Raw genomic sequence first — 24,723 nt, forward strand, 5'->3', positions numbered from 1 at the left:
TTTATTCTTTTTCAAGTTAATTAATTAGAAAATCACTATTTTGATCTTTTAGCACTTTCAACACAGGGCTGATGTACTCATTTTGACACAATAAGCATAATGCTTAGGGTCCATGAGACTTTCAAAGGCCCATAAAAAATGTTTTAATGTCCTTTAAAATCAGAAGATAACATGAATATATTCCAACCTATAATACATTCAAATTTTATCTATGCAGTTATAAAATATAATTTTTTTAAAATCAAGAAATAGCCCATGAAGCAACAGTGCTGCAGGGCACACAGAGGTCATAATATGGCTCTGTGTACTCACAGCTCTGGGCCACATAATAGGCATCTTACCTGGCAAGCATTGTATAGGAGTTGATGTTCAAACTTCTTGATCCCCAAAATATTCTGGAACATTTCATAGAGCTGCTCTTTGCTCAGAATCAGCTCAGATGCCGCACTGGCTGTCATTCGGGCTTGCTGCTTCCTGGGGTCCTCTTCCCCTCGGTAGATGGCATCAAACTTGGCCATCCAGGAGCTTAGCACAGTCTCCTTGCTGAGGCCATCAATCTCAGGCAGGCTGCGCACCCTCTTCTCAATGTGCTTCTTGAAGACCTCCCGAGAATCATTGGCAGAGCAGCCTCCACTCTGTACCATGCGGGCCACACGGTCACTCTTAAGGAACACCTGAGCAAGAACAGGGATGGGGAAGACATTAGGAAATTGGCCCTGGAGGTATGAGTTACCTGGGGCTGTGGGCTAGACTGACCCTACTCACTAGAATCTGAGGCCCGTGTGTTTACATTCTGCTCTGTAACCTCCTAGCTGTGCAAAAGCAGAGATTTTAACCACATATTTCTGCTTTTGTGTCCAAATCTGGAAAAGGAGAAAAACAATAGTACTTACAGTTTGCTGCAGGACTAAATGAGGCAGCATAGGTGAACAGTATACAAACTGAGCCCAGACAACCTAAGGAGTTCCTCTGCCATTTAGTAGCTGTGTTTCTTTCAGTGACTTAATCTTTCAGTACCTCAGTTTTCTCATCTTTAAAATGAGGACAATAGTCTATACATCACAAATATTTCAAAAAGAAGATTGCGTAACTTAATATGTGAAAAGTACTTAAAATAGTGGCCCATATTTATGCCAAATGGGTTACTGTTGTAGTGATTACTATCACTCAGTGTAAGGCACCTGCCATGATAACAGCCACATAGCACTTAAACATTAACCACCATTAATATCTCATGCTATCCTCTCAATATCCTCAAGTGGAACTGAATAAGGATCAGGTAAATGTTGGTATCCCATGCCTTTTGAAAGTTTAAGTTATGATACTTCATTTTTTATAAAAGGCCTAATTATTACTTGTCTTACCTGTTTCTGCTAACTAAAAGAATTCCGAAGAGGTTTCTCACTTTTATGATAAAATATAGTAAGAGAAGAAAGTAGCACAAAGCATTGGTTTTTACAGCAGCCATACTAGAGGCAGAGACACCCCAAGCATCAAGAATGTCTCTACCTACTAAACTTCTTCCCTGGGAACTACTTTAGATAAGCCATATTTATATGATATTATTCCTGCTTACTATATATTAATGTTATTATTTTAATTAATTTTCTTATATCATTGTTATTTTAAGTCTTCTGAGTTATTTGGTATGACTGGGTAGGCTACTTTTGGGTCCGGGAATGCTCAAAAATCTTTCCATATAAATTAATGGTAATTTCTTCCTTGCATTATGCCATTTCAGCTTATTAAATATTCCAGAGGAACTGCTCTACTTTTGGATGGTGGAGGAAATCTGTATGTATTTAATATATGTCTCCCTTGCTGTAATGTAAACTCCACGTGGGCAGAGACAATGTGTGTCTTGTTCCCCACAATATCATCCATCCCTCATATAGAGTCTGGCACTTTGAAAATGAACAAAGATGGTCGGCATTATATTTAGTCCATTCTGTGAAACCAAGGCTTCAGAGAGGGAAAGGAACTTCTACTTGGTAACTCAATTTAGTTGACTGTAAATGTATGGTCCTGTGACTTCACCTGGGCTCCTTCATTCCCTGTGGGTCTAACCTGCCTGGTAGAGAGCCCTTGGTTGTTTCTCTGGTGCTTGCCTGGGTCCTGAGAGAAAATCATTCATTAAGAACATTTTACTTTTGCTTCAGTGCCCACCATTTGCAAGCTCACATCAGCTACATGGTTCTGGGATGTAATACAAGGTGGTAAAACTGCTGCTTAATATTCACAGAGAGGAAACACCTGACACTTTTGAGTTGTGTCCTGGTCACACTTCAGAAAGTACATAAATATTCTTTCAGAGGCAGAACAAATATTCACGTCCTGTCAGATTTCAGGACATGTCCTTATTGACCATCAGACAGGATTACCTGGGGGGGCATCTCACTGCCTCCCACTTCACCACAAAGCCTTCCTCAGGGAGGAAAGATGTTAGAAAGGTGGCCTCCATTTATTGTCAACTTAATGAACTAATTTAGGAAGAAAGAAGGCTGAGGTTTGCTTCACAGGCTAGAGGCCCTGCCGCTCCCCTGTGCCTGGGAATTGGTACACAGTTGAGACCTTAGAGTTCATTTAAAAATCAATTACAGAGGCGGAGCAACATGGCGGCGAGGAGACGCTGCGAGTAAGATCTCCCATTAAAAAAAGTTAATAGGGAGGAAAAGCGGCAGGTCCCAGTGAGAACTGGGACACGGAAGATAAACGGACGACTCCAGCAAACTGCCCGAAGAAGAAAGTAGCCATAAAAGAGGACGAGAAGGGAGGGAAGCGCAGAACCCTGCTCCCCTCCCCCGCCCACAGAGGCGGCACTCTCCGACCGGCAGAGAGGAGGAAACAACAAACCAAAACGGCCAACAAGAAAAATGGACACAGCAAGCGGGACTGTGAGTGGAAAGGAACTATTGCAGCCACCACACCCCGTGAACGGGAGCTGAGGCGAACCCTGCAGGATCCGCCACGGAGGTGAGCTCCAGGTGCCATTAAAGAGAGCCCCGCCCCCCAGGAGGAGACCAGCACCAGCACACAGCCCCGGCCGCCCGGTAAGCTTGCGCAGAAAGTGGCGCGGATCCAGACCGGATCGCAGCTGCCCAGGTCCCCACGCCTGCGACCTAGGCTTGCGGGGAGACGGCGGAGGCCCTCCCTGAGTGAGCAGGAACAAGGCGCCCAGGCAGGGGAGCGGGATTCAAAAGGCGCCATTCCCGCGCCACTGATCTGGGCTACAGCCCGCGTCCTGGAACTGAGGGCTTTGGAACTGAGACCCGGGGCACGAAATTAGGGGCGTGGGTTCCCCACGACGGTGGGGCACAAGGCAGACACAGCACCCCAAAGCCGTTGAGGTGTACCCTACCATCCCCGCTCTGCTCCCTGTCCCACGGGGTGGAAAATCAGCTCCCCAAGGGCTCCAGGAGAGATCTCTGGCGCCACCTAGCGACTTGACCCCAGCACAGGCTACTGAAGGAGCTAGTGGCCAGCTGGGGAGTTAGCCCACACCTGGCTCCTTCCGAACAAGTAGTCTGAGCCCACAGGGAGAGCGAGCACCCACAGCGGGGGCAGACCAGGCGTGCAGAAGAGTGTGCCTGAGACCAGACGCGCAGGGAGTGTGTCCCACATCACCATTTTAGAACAGGGACATTTCTTCAGTAAAGACTACCTGCAGAAGGCTTCCTCAGGAGCCAGAGGTGAGCGGGGGAAGTTCGCCCACGCCAGACCCCCTCTGGCCTGCAGTCCAAGCCCAGAGGGGAGCAGGAACCCACCGCCGGGGCAGACCAGGCGCACAGGGGAGTGTGTCCCCACATCGGCATTTTAGAACAGGGACCTTTCTCCATTAAAGGCTGCTTGAAACTGACAGATGACTCCTGGAAGAACCAGAGGGGAACAGAGAAGCCCACCCAAGATGCCGGCCAGTCCCAACAACACAGTGGCCCAACGCATACGGCAAATTAGAAAACAGACAGTAGGGAGGAGAAGAACCACACGCAACCTAGCAACTCTCCAGAGAAAAAGCACACCACAAAAAGAAAGCCAGCCCCCAGATTGCAAAGACAATAACTTGGAAGAATTTCTGAGCCTTCCAGAAAGAGAATTTAAAATTGCCGTGATTAAAAAACTGACAGAAGTCATAAAGGAAAACAATGATAAGGGAAAAATAATCAACGATCAGAAGAATGCAATTGAGTCCCTAGAGAGGGAAAACAATGGTCAGAAGAAAGAAATTGAGTCCCTAAAGAGGGAAGTAAAAGAAATGCAGGAGATCAAAGAATTAATGGAAGAACTAAAGAATTCTGGGAAAAGCAATGAAAGCAGAATAGATGAAATGGAAGAACGAATAAGTAATCTTGAAGACACAGAAATAAAAAGAACCAAAACAGAAAAGGAAAGAGAAGTACGAAGGAAAAAGAACGAAGAAAGACTTCGGGAACTATCTGACTCCATGAGGAAAGGAAATATAAGAGTTATAGGAATACCAGAAGGAGAGGAGAGAGATGTAGGAACAGAGAAAATATTCAAAGAGATAATTGAAGAGAACTTCCCAAATGTGAAGAAGGAGCTGAAAATTGATATACAAGAAGCAAGAAGAACACCAAACTTCCACGACGAAAGGAAAAATACAGCAAGACACATAATAGTAAAGCTCCCAAGAATCCAGGACAAGGAAAAAATAATGAAGCTGGCAAGAGGGAAGAAACAGATAACATTCAAAGGAAAACCAATCAGGCTGACATCAGACTTCTCTGAAGAAACACTACGGGCAAGGAGAGAGTGGAGGGACATAGTCAACAGACTCCAAGAAAACAGATGCCAACCAAGAATACTCTATCCCGCAAAGCTCTCCTTACTCTTTGAAGAAAGAATATGGACCTTCCCAGACAAACAGAAACTCTGGAATTTCATTGCAACTAAACCCCCACTCCAAAAAATACTACAAGGAGTCCTAAAGCCAGAACCTCAGAGGGACGAATAACAATGAAAGAAGGCCAAAAAAAAAAAAAAAGTTATTAAAAGAATAAATAAATAAAATCAAAGGAAAGACAAACACAATGGCAAATACAGATGTTAACATATCAATATTAACTCTAAATGTAAATGGACTAAACTCTTCAATAAAAAGACACAGAGTGGCAGCCTGGATTAAGAAACAAAACCCAACCTTTTGCTGTCTCCAGGAAACACATTTAGCTACAAAAGATAAAAATAGGCTCAAAGTTAAAGGATGGAAAACAATCCTACAAGCAAATGGACCAAAAAAGAAAGCAGGAACAGCTATACTTATATCAGATAAAACAGATTTCAAACTCAAAAAGATAAAAAGAGACCCCAATGGTCACTACATTATGATCAAGGGGACAATACTTCAAGAAGAAATAACACTCATTAACATATACTCACCAAATGAAGGAGCACCAAAATATATCAGACAACTGTTGTCCTCTCTGAAAACAGACATCAGAGAAAACACATACGTAGTGGGAGACTTCAACACACCACTATCAACAATGGATAGATCAACAAGACAAAAAATAAGTAAAGAAACCAAAGCTCTAAATAAGGACCTAGAGCAATTAGGCTTAACAGACATCTATAGAACACTAAACCCCAAAAAAACGGAGTACACATTTTTCTCAAGCGCACACGGATCATTCTCCAGGATCGATCACATACTGGGGCACAAGACAAACATCAACAGATACACCAAGATTGAAATCATATCAACCATCTTTTCTGACCATGAAGGCATCAAACTAGAAATAAACCATAAAAAGAAGGCAAGGAACTTTCCTACCTCATGGAGATTAAAAACCACACTACTGGAAGACCATTGGACTAATGAGGAGATCAAAGAAGAAATTAAAAAATTTTTTGAATTGAACGACAAGGAGGACACTAATATCCTAAATGTATGGGATGCAGCAAAAGCAGTAATAAGAGGAAAATATATAGCAATAGAAGCTCACATCAAGAAACAAGAAAGAACGCAAAGAAACAACCTCATCTCGAAGCTCAAAGATCTAGAAAAAGAACAACAAAAAAACCCCAAAACCAGTAGAAGAAAAGAAATAATAAAAACCAAAGCAGAAATAAATGAAATTGAAACTAAAAAAACAATCCAAAAGATCAATGAAACCAAGAGCTGGTTTTTTGAAAAAATCAATAAAATAGACAAACCCCTAGCCAGGCTCACAAAGGAAAAAAGGGAGAAAGCACAAATAAACAGGATCATCAATGAAAGAGGAGAAATCACAACGGACACAGCAGAAATCAAAAGAATAATCAGTAACTACTATGAACAGTTATATGGAAACAAGTTTAACAATCTAGAGGAGATGGACAAATTCCTACAACTCTACAATCACCCAAAGCTAGATAAAGAAGAAATAGAACACCTAAACAGACCAATTACAAGCAGCGAAATTGAAATGGTAATCAAAAACCTCCCCAAAAACAAAAGCCCAGGACCTGATGGATTTACAAATGAATTCTACCAAACATTCAGAGACGAATTAGTGCCTATCCTTCACAAACTCTTCCAAAAAATTGAGAAGGAAGGGACAATACCAAACACGTTTTATGAAGCCAACATTACACTAATACCAAAACCGAACAAGGACGACACAAAAAAGGAAAACTACAGGCCAATCTCCCTAATGAACACTGATGCAAAAATCCTCAATAAAATTTTAGCTATCAGAATCCAACAATGTATCCATAAGATAATTCACCACGACCAAGTTGGATTCATTCCAGGGGCACAAGGATGGTTTAACATCCGAAAATCAATCAACGTTATCCAACACATCAACAAAAAGAAATATAAAAACCATATGATAATATCAATAGATGCGGAGAAAGCTTTCGACAAAGTGCAACACCCATTCATGATAAAAGCCCTTGAAATTCTGGGGATACAAGGAACATACCTCAACATCATAAAGGCCATCTATGACAAGCCAACAGCCAGTATCATTCTCAATGGTGAAAAGCTGAAAGCAATTCCATTAAGATCTGGAACAAGACAAGGATGTCCACTCTCACCATTGCTTTTCAATATAATACTGGAAGTCCTAGCCAGGGCAATAAGACAAGAGAAAGACATCCAAGGAATCCAAATAGGAAAAGAAGAAGTCAAACTATCACTATTTGCAGACGATATGATATTATACATAGAGAACCCCAAAAACTCCACAGAAAAGCTAATTCAACTCATCAATCAGTTCAGTAAAGTGGCAGGATACAAAATCAACACGCAAAAGTCAGTAGCCTTCCTATACACAAACAATAAATCTGAAGAAGAAGAAATCAAAAAGACCATCCCTTTTGTTATTGAAACAAAAAAAATCAAATATTTGGGAATAAATCTAACAAAAGAGGTAAAGGACCTATACAAAGAAAACTATAAAACACTGTTAAAAGAAATAGAAGACACAAAGAAATGGAGAGACGTCCCCTGCTCATGGATTGGAAGAATAAACATTATTAAAATGGCCATCCTACCAAAAGCAATATACAGATTCAATGCTATTCCAATCAAAATCTCAATGGCATTCTTCAAAGAAATAGAACAATTATTGATGAAATTCATATGGAATCACCAAAAACCCCGAATAGCCAAAGCTCTCCTGAAAAAAAAAGAAGGGAATGGAGGCATCAGACTCCCAGACTTCAAACTATACTACAAAGCCATAATCATCAAAACTGCATGGTATTGGAACAAGAACAGACATACAGACCAATGGAATCGAATAGAAAATCCAGAAATAAACCCACAGATTTATGGTCAACTAATCTTTGACAAAGGAGCAAAGAATATGCATTGGAGCAAAGAAAGTTTGTTCAATAAATGGTGCTGGGAAAACTGGGTCGCTACATGCAAAAGAATGAAGCTTGACCACCACCTCACACCATACACAAAAATCAACTCAAAATGGATTAAAGAACTAGACATAAGACCTGAAACCATAAAATATATAGAAGGAAATATAGGCGAAACACTACGTGATTTGCACATCAAAGACATCTTTACAGACACATCACCCAAAGCAGTGATAGTGAAGGCAAAGATAAACAGCTGGGACTACATCAAATTAAAGAGCTTCTGCACAGCAAAAGAGACAATAACAAAAACAAAGAGAAACCCCACCAACTGGGAGAACATTTTTGCACCCAACACTAATGATAAAGGACTGATCACAAAAATCTGCAAAGAGCTGATGAGACTCAACAACAACAAAGAAAATAATCCAGTCAAAAAATGGGCAGAAGAGCTTAAAAGAAACTTCTCTGAAGAGGAAATGCAAATGGCCAACAGGCATATGAAAAAATGTTCAACATCACTTGTCATCAGGGAAATGCAAATCAAAACTACCATGAGATACCATCTCACACCAGTGAGAATGGCACATATTAAAAAAACTAGCAACAACAAATGTTGGCGAGGGTGTGGAGAAAAAGGAACTCTTCTGCACTGTTGGTGGGAGTGCAAACTGGTCCAACCACTGTGGAAAGCTGTATGGAGATTTCTGGACCTACTAAACATAGAGCTTCCATATGATCCAGCAATTCCACTCCTAGGTATTTACCCAAAGGACACAGAAACATCAATTCCAAAGAACACCTGCACCCCTATGTTTATAGCAGCACTGTTTACAATAGCTAAGCTTTGGAAACAACCCAAATGCCCAAAAATAGATGACTGGATCAAGAAGATGTGGTACATATATACCATGGAATATTACTCAGCATTCAAAAAAGATAAACACATGCAATTTGCAGCAACATGGATGGCGCTGGAAGGGATCATGCTGAGCGAAATAAGCCAAAAAGAAAAAGAAAAATACCGGATGGTCTCACTCATAGCAGGAATCTAGAAAACTTAAATAATGGACCAGGAAAATGAGTAACTATAAGAAAGTGAAAATCAAAATCAACAAAAAACTATGAACCAGAGACACTTTTAGGGGGCGGGGGTGGGAGGGGAGGGATTGGGGTCAGAATGGGGGGGCTGCAATTGTATGGGGAATATAACAATAAAATTTATTAAAAAAAAAAAAAAAATAAAAATCAATTACAGAAAAAAGTTCCAAATGAACCCTCAGGACTTATGAGCCTTAATGAGCTAAATTCACCTGAAAATCTATAATGCTTAATGTAGATGGTTTCTCTACCTAACATACTATTCCTCAGTTACAGGTCTAGTTTGCAAAGAACATCAGAGTTTCAAGGCAAATAGAGGAAGTTTCTGGGTAAGTAGTACAGCATTGGGGCAGGAGCTATAAACCATGACCTAGAGCACCCTAGCTTCCAACTTGCTATGTGATCGTGGGTAAATCATGCCCTCCTCTGATTCTCCAGTTTCTTTTCTGTACCCTGGGGAAGGTAAACTATAAAATTTGGGGGTCCTAGCTATAATGTTTGTACTTTTCTTCATGAACTTATTCATCCTTTCTTTGGGTATTCACTAGGCGGAAGTCACTGTGTCAGGTGCCATGGACACAGTGGTGAGCAAAACAGATGCAGATCCAGCCCTCAGGCCTGCATGACATCGTCCAAATAATCCCACAAAATGTCATTACAATCTGGGACAAGTGTTGTCAAGGGAAAAGTACAAGGTTCTGGAGTGCCAACAGCCAGGAAACTATCCTGCTATGCAGTCAAGAAAGCATTCCCAGAGAAAACTCATTTGAGATATGTGAAATATGGATAGAAAAGAAGATAGTGTAAAAACATTTCAAAGAAAAGGAATACCATGTAAAAAGAGTCTGAATGCCTGAGAAAATAAGAAGCCCATGTGGCTGTGGCATGAGGAGTCAGAGAATCATCTATGTAAGATGGGCAGGAAAGGGTCAGACGGCCAAGAACAAGGCAGGCCTATTAGGGGTTTTGATCTTCATCTGAAGGACACTGGGAGGTTTTAAGATTGGACACAGCATGATCAATTTCACATTCTCCAGCTTTAATGTAGAAAATAGACCAAAATGGGGCCAACAGAATAGACAGGGAGGGCATTTGAGAGGTTCTTGCAGGGGTACAGGTGAGAGATAATGGTGGTGGGGATGCAAAGAGGTTATATCTTTGTTGTAAGATCTAATGAACAGAGATCACTGAAGAATATTCAATCAACAATGAAGCCCTGCTCTCTATCCCATCTATCCATGACAGTGTCCCACAAACCTAGACCAGACCCTAGTTAAAAGCACTAAGCACCATATTCCTTCCACCCTTCCTCCCAAACTTCTTCTATAGCTGTCACTTGTTATTTGTCTTTGTGACCGGTTAATATCTGAGTCTCCAGCTAGTCTATAAGTCCAGGAATCAGAGTTACAGCTATTTCTTCCTATTCCTTCAAGTGCTTACTGTGCTTAGCACATGCTTAGTGCTATGCTGAGTGAATAACACGATTGAAGAAGAGAACTTATGAGACGACATATGGATGGGGGCAAGAAGGTAAAGGGGAAACCAGCAGGGAAAATATATTGGCTCTCACATAATTGCTTTAGGCTGGATTTTCCATGTGACCTGATAATTGGGGTAAAAAATAAATATGCTGGCATAATGGTGCTAGCTGACCTCAGTAACTTGCTTGGCGACCCCTGGATCCTGCACAGATAGTCAGCTTTACAGAGCCCCTTCCTTTGTACATAGTTGTCAGTCTACAAATATTTAACTAGTGGTGACCTTAGAAAAGTCGCTTAACCTCTGCCAACCTCACTTTCCTTCACTGTCACAGATTTAAGTCCAGTGAATCCCCTTTAATGACAATCAAATTGAGAGGATTTCAAAATACGGAAGACTCTTTCTATTTAGAGGTAAGATATGACTACCAGGCTCCAGAATGAAGCCAGATGAGTGAAACCTCAAAGGGGTAGAGAAAGGAGGCTGAAGATTGAGGACAGCAAAGAATTGTGAAAATGAGTCAAGACAGCATGGGGAAAGAATGTGGCAAGAGAAAACTAATTTTCCAAGCATATCATCTCTCTCTGCTTCTTTTTTTTTTTTTTTTTAAATTTTTTAAGAGGCATGTTTTATTTATTTGTTTGTTTGTTTGTTTATACATGCACTGAGTACAGTCAGAAGCGCGGGAGGATGAGAGAATTCACCAGAGCCAGAGCAGGGAGCAGATCAGGCAGAAGGACCGAAGTACACTGCTAAGGGGAGCAGCGGGCGGCAGGAGAGGTCTGCGCGCCATGCGGGACCCTCCTCCGGTGGCCGGGGAGCAGCCCGGGATCGAACCGGCGCCGCAGAGGCCGCGGGCAGCTTCGCAACCCAGCGCTCAACCGCTGCGCCACTGAGCCACTGAGTAACCACTGAGTAACCATGTGCTTGTGTGTCTCTAAAACAATCTTTTTAACTCATTTGTACTGGGAGCCCTACCTGGTGTGTTTGATATATTGGGGTTTTTTTTTGGTGGCTGTCCCAAGGGACTCCAACCCCAGGCACAGTTTGTGCGACACATCCATAAATCCTTCCTACTCCTCTGCCAACTTCTAGACAGGTCATAATGGTAGATGGAAGATAAACAAAGAAATACAGGATGGTGAAGGGCAGTCAATTCAGCGACTTGACCTCATCCTTCAGTCCTTCCCTCCATGACAAGAGCCAAGCAACCTCAAGGTTGTTTCAGAAGCACACTAGCACATTAGCTTTTAATGACTGTGCATGTACCAGTGAAGCTGGACCAGCTCCCACTTCCTTGCTGACAGACTAAGCAACCAAGACAAATCCTTTCCTGCTCTGCGAAAGCACATTACACAGCATAAACAAGGAAAAAACCTAGACATTGGAGTAAAGAAGATTTTATTAAAAACCACACAAGTGGTTACTACTAATGAATGTTGCATAGATAAAGGAGGAAGAGGAAACTATAGTATCAGGTGGTCTGGATTTGAATCCTGGCCCTCTAAGTTACTAGTTTTGTAACCTGAGCAAGTTACTTAGTATTTCTAGTTTTCAGTTTCCTCATTTTTAAATGGGAATTGTAAAAACCCTACCTTGCATGATATAATGAGTTAATGAGGTAAATGCATGCTAATTGCTTAGTGTAGTGCCTACTACAAGAAAACGATGAAACTTGTTATTTACAGAGAATACCATATAGCCATAACAAAGATATCTTTCTGTTAGCATGAAAAAATTTCCATGATCTATTGCTAATCAGAGACTTCCACTGGCAAGGGTGGGGCTGGGGGTAGGAGAATGACCCTGGGTTACGAACATCATAGGTAATAAAACATTCTACTGATGAGACTATGTCACAGGTAGCTTTTCTAGAGGTAGGAAAGAAATTGAAAACCACTGTGTTAATAAAAAAAGTGGATTGTCCATATTTTGCAGTGATTTCTTAATGTGGAAATCAAATCAACCTGAAGTTGCTGGGTTTCAGTCTTCTCTGAAGCTTGGTCATGGTTAATTCCTTCAATTACAACATCAGGTATAACTACTGTTGTTTTTGTCAAGCTTAATTAAACCATATTTTCTATTCTAAGCAACTAAAGAAGAACATATTTTTTTTTTTAAGATTTATTTATTTATTTATACAAGCACTGGGTACAGTCAGAAGTCGGGAGGGCGAGAGAATTCACCAGTGCCAGAGCGAGAGCAGAACAGGCAGACAGACAAAGTACACTGCTGAGGGGAGCAGTGGGCGGCAGGAGAGGTCTGCACGCCATGTGGGTCCCTTGCCCGGCAACCAGGGATCGAACCGGTGCTGCAGAGGCTGCGGGCAGCTTGGCAACCCAGCGCTCAACCACTGCGCCATCGGGGAGGCCCAGAAGAACACATCTTTATGTGTATGGACAGATTAAAATACTTCAAAAGATATATGCCAAAATTTAGCTGATGGAATTACAGGTATTTTTTTAAACATTTTAATTTAATTTTTTTTTACACTGTCTATTTTTATAATTGACGGTTTTATTTTGATAATCACTAAAATACCTCTTTCTAGATAGCAAAATACAAATGTTACCTTTATTGTGGCAAGGTGTATGTTAATATCTAAAATAAGATGCACCTTTAAATCTTAAAAATATTCTTCACCAAAAAGTATGGGACATGGTGGTAGGTCAGAGCAACAGCAGTTCTTGTTCCCTTTTATACATCTGTTCCCCCTGCCTTGACCTTGCACCTTCCTTACACTCTCCTGAAACAGAGAGTAGACTGGTTCTATCAACTTTCAACTCTCTTCTATTATTTCTATGCAGCAGATGGCAATGGCACTTTCCATGTGTAAGATTTATAGTAAAGCTCTCTCTGTGTATGTGTGTGTGTGTGAGAGAGAGAGAGAGAGAGAGAGAGAAAGAGAATATACTTTATATAGATACATACATATAAATTAAATCTTAATAACAATAGGAAGGTCCTATTACAATGATGAAATTTAGGCTCTGCTGAGCTCTCACCACCAGCATGCAGCAGAACTCAAATTCAACCCCACATCTTTGTACTCTAAATTCATCCTCATAACCACTCTGACCTCTGCTTCTTTCTTCCTCATCTGGCTTTCCCCAGATAATGCCAGTAGAGTGGGTAGTTATTCCTCTTCCAGGGCTATATTTGTTTTAAGGTCACTGAGGAATTATAGTAGTAATTGGATAAAACATAGCTTCATTTCAGGAAAAAAATAGGCAGGTTTGACCTGACTTATATATTGTACTTAGATTAAAAAAAAAAGTTCAATCAAAGACTAAAAAAAGCACGTGACCTTGGGTAGAGGGCATGCAGTTTTGGCCTGCCAACCATCCTTCCTCTTCTGGTAATTATATCTCAATCTGAGAACTGTTTTGCCATTGCACGCAATTTCAGTGAGATAGCAAATGAGACCTTTTGTCCTTTACTTGCCAACTGGTGTGTTGAGGCCTGAATCAGGCACTTTCCCCTTTGAAGGTTCAGATTCAGAGTGGGTGGCACAATATTCGTGGTAGGTGTCCATTATATTCTGCTACCTGGCTTTCAGAAGCTGCTGCTGTCAGCCTTCTCAAAAGCTTGGTTATTTTCTTCAATTACAACAACAAAGGTAAATATTATTATTAAGCTTGACCTAACCACAGTCAGTTTCTGTCGTTAGAACTTAAGAATTCTGTCTTATCATACAACATTCAAAGCTGGTTTGACAAAAACCAAATGGGCCTTTAATACAGGAGATAAGCTGAAAACAAACCACATAAAACAAAACTTAATCACTGCAGTTTCACTGACTGAAGCCCAAACATTGTGCTGAAGAAGTGTTTGTACTTCTTCCATCCCATTCTACACTCCCATTTCCCACCAAATTCCCCCAGGTTTCCTTCTAGGCAGGATAAAGTAAGAAATGTTTTGTAAAACTTTTCCATCCAGGGCCTCCCCTGGTGGCACAGCAGTTGAGCGCTGGGCTGCGAAGCTGCCTGCAGCCTCTGCAGCGCTGGTTCGATCCCTGGCCCCCCGCGAGGGTCCCACATGGCGCTTCAGACCTCACCTGCTGCGCTCGCTGCTCACCTCAGCAGTGTATTTCGTCTGTCTGCCTGTTCTGCTCCCTGCTCTGTCTCTGGTGAATTCTCTCACCCTCCTGCACTTCTGACTGTACCCAGTGCTTGTGTCAATAAATAGATAAATCTTTAAAAATAAAAACAAAAAACTTTTCCATCCAAATCTTCTCTCGGATGCCAGGACCAGTGTGTGAAGGAACAAAAATTAAGGATGAAGGATGGGAGGAATTAGGACACGTCTTAAAAGAACAGAGAAATTAGGAAAGATGTGAGGATTATGGAGAAATGGCGGACTGTCTGATGTCTTAGGAATGTGGCTGAGGGAACAGGTTGGAGTTGCTAGAATGGATTTCAGAGAACCCATCTGGGGGCCCAATCCCCAAGGCCATAACGGAAAAGATCAGATTAATCTGATACCTGGCTTGATCCATTTTGATAATCAGGGCCATCGGGAAAGAACAAAATAAGCCAGCCTGCTATCAAGAGCCACAGGGGACCCTGTATTCCCATTATGCTGGCCCTGCATAAGTCCCAGACCTCACCAGCTTGCTGTTAAGATTGGTCATCTGGATTTCTGAATTCAACTGGGCTTTATTGGCTAAGATGGAAATAGGACAGTGTCCTCTGCTCCTTTTATTTTTTAAAATGCTCTCACAACAATTATGGTCTAAAGCAAGACCAATAATGGAAACCCATTTTTTCTAATATAGTAATCTCAGAACTTTTTAAGGAAAAGTTTTTTTTAAAAATGTCATTACCATTGATAAAATGGGATGTGAAGGTGTTTTAAGTTAGGGTATCGTGTGTGTGTGTGTGTGTGTGTGTGAGAGAGAGAGAGAGAGAGAGAGAGAGAGAGAGAGAGAGAGAGAGAGAGAGAGAGAAAGACAGACAGACTATATGAGAATATAGGAGATTATCTGTTGGTCTGCCAGCCAAGCATAAGTGCCCCTTCTTCTGGTGAGAAGAACATTATTTCCTTATTCAAAAACTACTATACTTTCACTACAAATGTTTCAGTGGGGCAGTGGAGCTAAGCCTACACCTAGGCTCCAGGGGTAGTATTTGTCAAAGCAGAAATACACCAATCTCTTTGCCTGCCGTCCATTGTGACTGGCTCAAGACAGAACACATGACCTATGCCAGTCCAACCAAGTGAACCCTGGACATTTTGCTGGGACTCTCAAGAAAGAGGTACTGTCTTTGTGCGTGAGGTTGCTAAATTGGTAGGACAGACCTGAAGCTGCCAGGCTCCTCTTGCATGGGAAGAGCCTGCCGAAGAATGAAGCCAATACAGGGGAGAGCAAAGTCAAAGTGTAATCACAGAAAGGTAATCACCCCATTGGCATCTTTGGAGTTTCTGAAACTGAAATTAAGCATGCACCTACATTTTTAAACTGCTTGGGCAAATAAATCACAGCTGAAATTAAGCGTGCACCTACATTTTTAAACTGCTTGGGCAATCAAATCTCAGTTTTTACTTAAGCCAGTTTGAGCTAGGTACCTGTCACTTGTAATCTAGTGTCCTGACCAAGATGGATGCTGACAGGGAAGCAACAAGATCTCAGAATAGGGTGGAAGACATCAGTTTTCCACCAGCTAAGAGTAAAGGAAAAGAGAGAGGTAGGAGCTCTCCCATATAAAGTGTAAACCCTGGTTCCTGATTAGGGATTTATGCTTCAGAGGATTAGACTTCCCTAGAAACTTCATCTTAATATTCTCTAAAGTACTGCTAATGAATAAGGTGAATAATTAATACCCCACATTATTCCATGTAACTCAAATCTTAAAATTAAATATTCAGTAATTTTTAAATGGCTGTATTTTCACCAGACTGAAAAGAAACTCTTTGAAATAAACTAGCCATTGCAGGAGAAAACATCAGGATCAATATAGAAATAATGGTAATTTCCAGGAACTCATTAGCACTATTAATTTTTAAATTTAATTAATAGATAGAAATGACTCTTAATTTATGTCATCAGCCAAATGTGCTTTTTTTTTTTAAAGACTTATTTTTATTTATTTATACAAGCACTGGGTACAGTCAGAAGCACGGGAGGGTGAGAGAATTCAAAAGAGCCAGAGCGGGGAGCAGAGCAGGCTAAGGACCAAAGCACACTGCTAAGGGGAGCAGCAGGTGGCAGGAGAGGTCTGCGCGCCATGTGGGACCCTCCTCCGGTGGCTGGGGAGCAGCTGGGGATCGAACCATTGCTGCAGAGGCTGTGGGCAGCTTCGCAACCCAGCGCTCAACCGCTGCGCCACTGGGGAGGCCCCAAATGTGCTTTCTAATTAAGATTTGCAATCTATAAATTTGTAAACCACTGAATGGCTCTAAACATGGAGAAGTATTGATAAAGGTCTGCCTGCGCTGAATGGATTTTCAGAACTTGAGAAAGGTGAGAAAATTAGTCTCTTACCCTGCCCATATCTAGAAGCTTCTTTGGTCAAATATATTCAAGTTATTCTCAGGCATACCATCATTATGACTGCAAATGTCATTTCCACTCACCATTAAATTCAACCGAAAAGTTACATCACATCAGCTAAAGCAGTAAGTTCAACATATTGACAATAATTATTACTACTTGCAAAATGAAAAACCTTCCATTTGATAAGTATAAAAATGAAGCTGATTTCTGAAATAGATGCAAATATCAACTTCACTGAGTAAACAATGTGTAAGATGAGGCTAGAGATGGACCCAGCAAACATTACAGATGCAAAGGCTGTTTACTATTAAACACTACTTAGCGAATCAATCAATAATACTTTCAAAAGATCTAATTGCAATCTTGCTCCACTCCCTTCATGAAAGGAGTCAAGTACTTTAGCAAGTGGGAAGGAGAGTTTTAGCAAATCAGGATTTTGCTGCCTATGCCTAGCCTTCACTCAAGTAACATTTTTAAACCATCTGTTGCAAACTGGAGTGCCTGCTGTGCAGACAAAGCATATGCTGGGAGTGTCAGAAAGGCAGGAGATCCAACGTTTTTGTTTTGAAATAATTTACTACCTAGTAATTTTAAAAAAGAGAGAAGGGAAGGAAGAAAGTCAGTGAAGCAACCCATGCGTGAAAAATCAGTTTGTTGGATTTCCTTACATGCATCTTACAGTTTACTATTATTTGGAGTTGCGCACGGAAAGATGCCATAAGTTTTTCAATGCATAGAGATTGATTTCTAATGGCTTTATGCTAGCCTTGCCAATGGGTAATACATTGGGGGCATAGGATTCCAAATACAGAGAGTATTTATTTCTTTTATATTAAGATAGATTAAAATAGCTTTCCTTAGCAAATAATCATTTTTGAAAAATATGCATATGTCAGAATAAAGTTCGCCAGGAGGCAGGCAAGGTATGTCCATTTACTGATGATAAACACATGATGGTCAACATATTATGGAAAAATAATTATAAAATTTAAAAATACACTCGAATTCCATATTCAACTTACTGATAAATAAACCTCTGAGGTCTGGAGGTGAAAATTTCCTTGTGCTATATGCTCAGGATATATTTTCTCCTGAGAACAATACTGAATTTTGGATAGTGCTATAACTTGCAGAAAAGAACTCACAACATTTTTTAATAGAAAGAACAGGGAGGCTAGTGAAGGCACCATGCTCAGGAGGTGTTAACATCCTTTAAAACAGGGTGTCAGTGTGGGGAAACACTCCTCACTCAGTTCAAGCCTTAGCTTGTGGCATTTTAAATAGCTGTGTGACCTTGAGTAATTGACCTAACTTCTCTGAATCTCGATCACATCATCAGTAAAATAGGAGTGATACTGGCACCAAACTTAACAAGACTATTGTAACTATTAAACAGGAAATCATACATAAGGTACTCAGTACAATGCCTCGTGTAAGTTAGACTAGGCTGGTAAACAGAAGCTTCTATTTGCAGTTTTTCCTAAAATAAAATACCATTATTCCAGAAGCTTATAACCCATCACCAACCCCTATGCCTCAGAAGGAAGCTACTGGCAGAAAGCCAAGGCTATGGTTCCCCCTGAGCAGTACTTCGGGTGTCCTGGGCTTCAGGCTGGGGCCGTCTTAGCAGTCTTCTGCAGGGGTTTACCTCATAGTAACTCTGCACAGCATTCATGAAGGCTTCGTCAGCCACAATCTGGGTTTCCCCATTGAGGAAAGCCTGAAACCGGTCCTTGACTGTCTGCAACTGCTGTTTGCTGATCTGTAAGAAACAGAGAAAGAAGGGACAGTGAGGGTTTGTTCTAGATAGGGATCATGGTTACGTTATATCATGGTTTTATATGGACGATGCCAAGGCCATTGATACATTTGAGTTGGCTTATATAGTTGTGTAGGAGTTAATGAATGATTAACTTTGCAGGAATTTTGCAGGAATTTTGTGAGCTAGTTGTTACAGTCATATAATACAAATTAAAAACAAATGTCATATGTACTCAAAATTCATTGCTTCTTTTATATCTTATCCCATTATACTATTATCTGTGTTTTTGAGGTTGCTTACATCTATTTGTATGGTTAAAATGATATAAAATGGGGTGCTATCACACATCTCTTCTCAATTTAGTGACATGTTATCGGAAGCTATATATTAACTGAGGTGAGAGTATTTACACCATGGAAATTGGCAAATGCTACAAATTAGGATTTCATGTTTTGGAGATATTTGTTCAACACACCATTATATAATCCGTCAGGTGGTCTGAAATATCTTGCTTTACAAAGGTTGTAGTAATTGAAACAGAATGGCACTGGCATAAAAACAGACACATAGGCCAATGGAACAGAATTCAGAGCCCAGAAATAAACCCATACACATATAGTCAACTAGTATTTGACAAGGGAAGCAAGAATACCCTGCAGCCCCATTTTCACTTGCAGCACTACTCACAATTGCTAGGACATGAAAACAACCTAAATGTCCACAGATGGACAAATGGATAAAGGTAATGTAAAGTCTATGTGAACTCTCCCCCAAACACACATATATTGGGATATTATTCAATGATAAAACTAGAATTTATAATATAGATGGACCTCCATGACATCATGTTACATGAAGACAAAAACAAACATGGTATGTCCTTACTTACATGTAAAATATTAAAAAAAAAAACAACTTTTAGAAACAGAGAGTAGAATGGTACTTGCCAGGATCTGAGGGGTAAGGGAAATAGGGAGATATCTACTGGTATACAAAATTGCAGCCATAAGACAGGAATAGGAAATTTCCAACCATAAGATAGGAAATTTAATACACAGCATGGTGACTATAATTAACAATACTGTATTATATGCTTGAAAGTTGGTAAGAGAGTAGAGCTTAAATGTTCTCACTACAAATATAAAAAGAGAATTATGTTAGGGGATACAGGTACTAATTAAACTTAATGTGGTAATCAGTTTACAATATATGCAAGCCATAACATTTTACAACTTTAACTTATATAGTTGTATATCAGTAATATCTCAACAAAACCATCCTGCTAAGTGCTGCATGGCAACATGTAGAGGTTTTCAAGCTTTCCTCTTGCTATATCTCTGATCACGTGACAGGTGATGTTTAGGTACAAGATATACTTCCTGGATATGATATAAGTAATTTGGGCTGTAGATCATGTGTCATTCTCTGCCTTATCAATTCCACCTTTCTTTCCCACTTAGCAAACCTTTCCTAAAAGATTTTTATCCTCCCTCCTTCCCACTTTCCCTCCTTATCTGGCCATGTCTCACTTTATTTCAACCTTAACAAATAATAGTAACTTACAATGCCCCTCCAACACCAAAGCTAGAACTTCCTGCTATGTGATTCCACAGCACACCATTTATTGTATTTGCTAGTTATGATTAAATGTATTTGATGATTTGTCCTCTCTCGCTATTTTGTTCATCGATGTTTTCCCAGGGCCAATCCTAACATGGCAGACACTCAGTAAGTGCCTGTTAAATGAATGCATGAACAAATGAATGAAGTGTATGAAAGATCAACTGTTTTCAATAATCTTTAATTTAAAGTTCTAATTTACATAAAAACAAAATAAACTAATACTTTGTTCTTTTAACCAATATGCATAAGAAGTTACACTTTATAATTGATTATGGAGCACTGTGTCTGAGAATTGCTTTTCTAGTCGAAAAAATAAGATGACTTCAGTCCCATTTCTATTGATCGATGTGTCATCTTGGAAAAGCCACTGATACTCTTTGAATTGGCCAGAGAGCTAAAAGCCTTTCTGGAATAAGGCCGGGTTTAGATAAGTAAATGTCTCATCCTCAGTTTTCTCACTTGGAAAATGGTGTTAATTCTAATCACTTTCTACCTTGGGATAGTTAGAGCTATTTAATGACATGAATTCTATTCTAAAATTATGAGTTTCTGTAGAAATGTAAGGTGCTTTCATTGTTAAAGTCATTTACTACAGCTCTTGCTAGTAGAAAATAAAACTCAAAACTACCGGAGATTGATACATGCTTTGAGTTTTGGCTCCACCAGGAAAAAAAAAAAAAAAAACAGTCTTGAGAGTAAACATACATGGCATTTGGGGGGCTTTTGCTAATTTTTGAAACTTTCAGATAAGTGGGAAATGCTGAAATAGGGGCCAATATAAAGGAGTCAGGTCTTTAACAGATTCAAATGTTATGTTCTAGAGTACCACCAGCCAGTATCAGTCATATGACATTTAAAATTTTATAGTAAAAAAAAAATAATAAAATTTTATAGTAGTTATATTTTTAAAAAGAAAAAAAGTGAAATGAATCTTAGTATACTTTTCTGAACCCCACTATGTCTGACACATTATCATTCAACAAATAATGATTATACAATCGAGTTATTTTATAGTCTTAAGACCTTATCTTTGCAATCCAGTGTACTTTGCAAGCATGGTAAATCTCATTTCACAGTAACCACTTTGCAAATATTCAGAAGTCACATATGGCTAGTGTTTTCTTTACTAGACAGCTAATGCATGGGCTGAACTAACTCCTAAGCTTTCTGCTTAAGCTTTCCTATTCTGGCCGAGGGAGGGGCACTGGCATCAATGGAGTTGTACAAAAAAAGTCAAACCTATTTTGTATGTACTTGAAATCATTTAAACGGAAATACTAGGCAGCAGTTGATTTACTTATAAAAATGACACTGTAACATCACGTTTTTTTGAGTGATCAGCCTTAAATGGCCTACAGCACAAATCTTTGCAGTACAGACCCAACCGAGTGACGTATCTCACAGAATTTTTTGCTCAGAAATCCTCCCCAAGTCTGGGTCAATACCAACTCTGCATGATTTTGGCAGGTGGGGTGGGATGGGTTCCTGGGGCAGGAGAGGGAAAGGAGACCAGTCAAACCTTGCCTTTACCTTGAAGGCTTAGGTAATTGAAATAAAATTAGATACACACTGTCTCTGAATGATGAAGACTGATTGCAGACTCAGGCCAAGTCCATTATTACTCTAACCTTTTGTTAAATAAGCATGGTGCTCATTTACTCAAGAAACATTTACAGAGCACCAACTGTATGCCCAGTCTCCTATCTCAGGCCCTGAGGGTTTGATGGCCAAGAAAATATACCCAGCCTCTCAAGGCTCCAGCCAGAACTAGGCACTGGGGAATTAAAACCAATAAGATTGTCCTCAGGAAACTAGTAGTCCAGGTGGAGAGGAAAAAGTATACCAAAAATTTCCAAAAAACCAAACAAACCCACAAAAGTAAGTTTTAGGATTTCAGAGGAGAGACAGTGCAGAACATACAAACTCTCACCAAAAAAAAAAAAAAAAAAAAAGGCAGACCTTCAGAAACATCGATTTCAGTTAAGTTGAAAGAACATGCATTATGAAGTCACATAAAACATCCCCCACTTCTCTGGACACCTCAAGTTCCCAGCAGGGGAGTTAGGGGTACAGAGTCTAGTGGCAGAGCTATGTTTATGTCTGGGCTTTGATGACTGCCAGTTCAAGTTCACTACTTTTCTCACCACTGATTAAACAAGCAGAGGTTTTGAGTCACTGAGCAAACACTAACTTTCTATATCTCAGTTTTTTTCCATCTGTAAAATGGGGCTAATAGTGACATTAGAGGATTGTTGTGAGGAGTAACTAGAATAAGTGAAACATACACTGCAAAGCCTGACACAGCATGAATGGTCTATGTTAGCTGCTGTGATAATTAATCCTCATCTTGGAATCAGCACATGCTGTCCCTGGAGAAAGCCTGTTTGTGGGAAAATTTCATATGCTCTTCAAAAAACCACCTACTGGCTTCTACCCAGCCATCCTGTGGTTGAGTTTGGACTTGTTCAGTACTTTGTTACAATCCTGGGTGCATGCTGTGAAGCAATTACTTGTTTAAACACCAGTGCTCAGCATCAGGTCAGGAGTCAGGCATTGGAACTGCAGACTTGGGGTCAAAGGGGTATGAGTTCAGATCCTGGGAGACCTTGAACAAGTTACTTTCCATAAGCCTTCTTTTCTTTTTTTTGTTAAAGATTTATTTATTTTATACAAGAGCTGGGGTATAGGCCAGATGCTCAGGAGGGTAAAAAGATTCACCAGAGACAGAGTGGGGAACAGAACAGGCAGACTGACGAAATACACTGCTGAGGGGAGCAGCAGGTACAACAGAAGAGGTCTGTCGTGCCATGTGGGACCCTCGCCGGCTGGCCAGGGCTGGGATCAAACCGGCACTGCAGAGGCTATGGACAGTGTGGTGCTCAACCACCTGCGCCACCAGGGGAGGCCCAAGCCTTGTTTCTTTATGTATAAGATGGGGAATCAGGGCCTCCCCGGTGGCACAGCAGTTGAGCGCTGGGTTGCGAAGCTGCCCGCAGTCTCTGCAGCACCGGTTCAATACCCAGACACTGGGCGAGGGTCCCACATGGCGCGCAGGCCTCTCCTGCCACCCGCTGCTCCCCTCAGCAGTGTATTTCATCAAGTCTGCCTGTTCTGTTCCCCACTCTGGCTCTGGTGAATTCTCTCACCCTCCCGTGCTTCTGACTGTATCCAGTACTTGTATAAATCAATCAATCAATCAATCAATCAATCAATCTTAAAAAAAAAAAAAGATGGGGAATCATAAAAGAAACTTCCTATGATTGCGAGAAAGGTGAAAAGGAAATGGAATGATGTGCCTAAGATCTTACCACATTCATTGCCTGGCACAAACGAAGAGTAAAAGGGTAAGAGGCAGACCATCAGCTAAAATGGACCCAAAGTCCTGCACGACTGGTTCTCTGTTGGCTCCTGACTTTGCCTTATCCCACCGTGCCTTCTGCCCTCCACTGACTGCTCCAGCTATACTGGCCTCTTTTCTCCTTTTCAAATATGCTCCAACTTGTCTTGCTTGAGAACCTTTGCACTTGCTGTTGCCCCTTCTTGAGATGCTCTTCACTTCCATCTTCCCATGGCCTCTGTCTGGTCTCCCATGGGGCTCGGCTGCCTAGCATCTCCCAGGAAGTCTTCCCTGACCACCATATCTAATGTGTGTCCTCCAAACCAATGTTTATCATATTGTCCTGGATCCTATGTTTCCCTCATACTCAGCATTTACATTTTCTAAGATAAACTTATTCAATTCTATCATGCATATAGAAAAATGTCATAAACCCAGAGCATGAGAAATTTTCACAAGATAAACTTCCCCGTGGACCCAACTTTCCTATCGAGATAAGAACATTATCTGGATCCTGCCTTACCCAAAGTAACTGCCCCTCTCCCAATGTGACCACTAGTACATTTTCATAGATAAGTATTGCGTGTTTTTGAACTTGATATTGGTGCAGTCATGCATTAGGAGATCCTGCCACATGACTAGAGGTGATAACAGCTTGTTGATCTTCATTGCTGAGTAATATTTAAAGAATTGTATGATTCTATCACTAGTTATCCATTCTCCTAGTGATGGCCATCTGGACTTTCTTTATTCTAAAATGGTCCTTTTTGTTATCTGTATCTTATAAGACCACGTTTCACATGTACAAGAACCATATCTATCTTGTTCACCACTCTAACCAACCATTTGTTGAACGAATACATGAAATTATCAAGTATGTAGTGGATACCAGGCACTATGTTAAACATGGAAGATATAAGACATTAGAGATATGACAAAGGAACAATCTTAGCTCTCAGTTTTTTTACAGTACAGGCAGAGATCACATATTCATCTTTGACTCCTTAGCACCCCTTTGCCAATTACGTGAGTGAATGAACATCTCAGGAGTTCACATAAAAAGCCAGACTCAATGTATGTGATAGTATATCTTTGGGTAAAAGTTAA

At 40.6% G+C, this 24,723-nt stretch overlaps 1 protein-coding gene across 1 annotated transcript in view; it reads right to left on the bottom strand.

Moving 5' to 3' along the window:
• CADPS (calcium dependent secretion activator) overlaps positions 1–24,723 on the bottom strand; it is a 445,600-nt gene that overhangs the window by 326,836 nt on the left and 94,041 nt on the right. The window contains 2 exon segments of the mRNA XM_054695215.1: positions 342–674; positions 18,543–18,656. Coding sequence (XP_054551190.1) covers positions 342–674; positions 18,543–18,656 — 447 coding nt within the window.

Source organism: Talpa occidentalis, unplaced genomic scaffold, assembly GCF_014898055.3.
Source record: "Talpa occidentalis isolate TD23 unplaced genomic scaffold, MPIMG_talOcc4v2.1 talOcc4.10, whole genome shotgun sequence".
NCBI classification, from domain to species: Eukaryota; Metazoa; Chordata; class Mammalia; order Eulipotyphla; family Talpidae; genus Talpa; species Talpa occidentalis.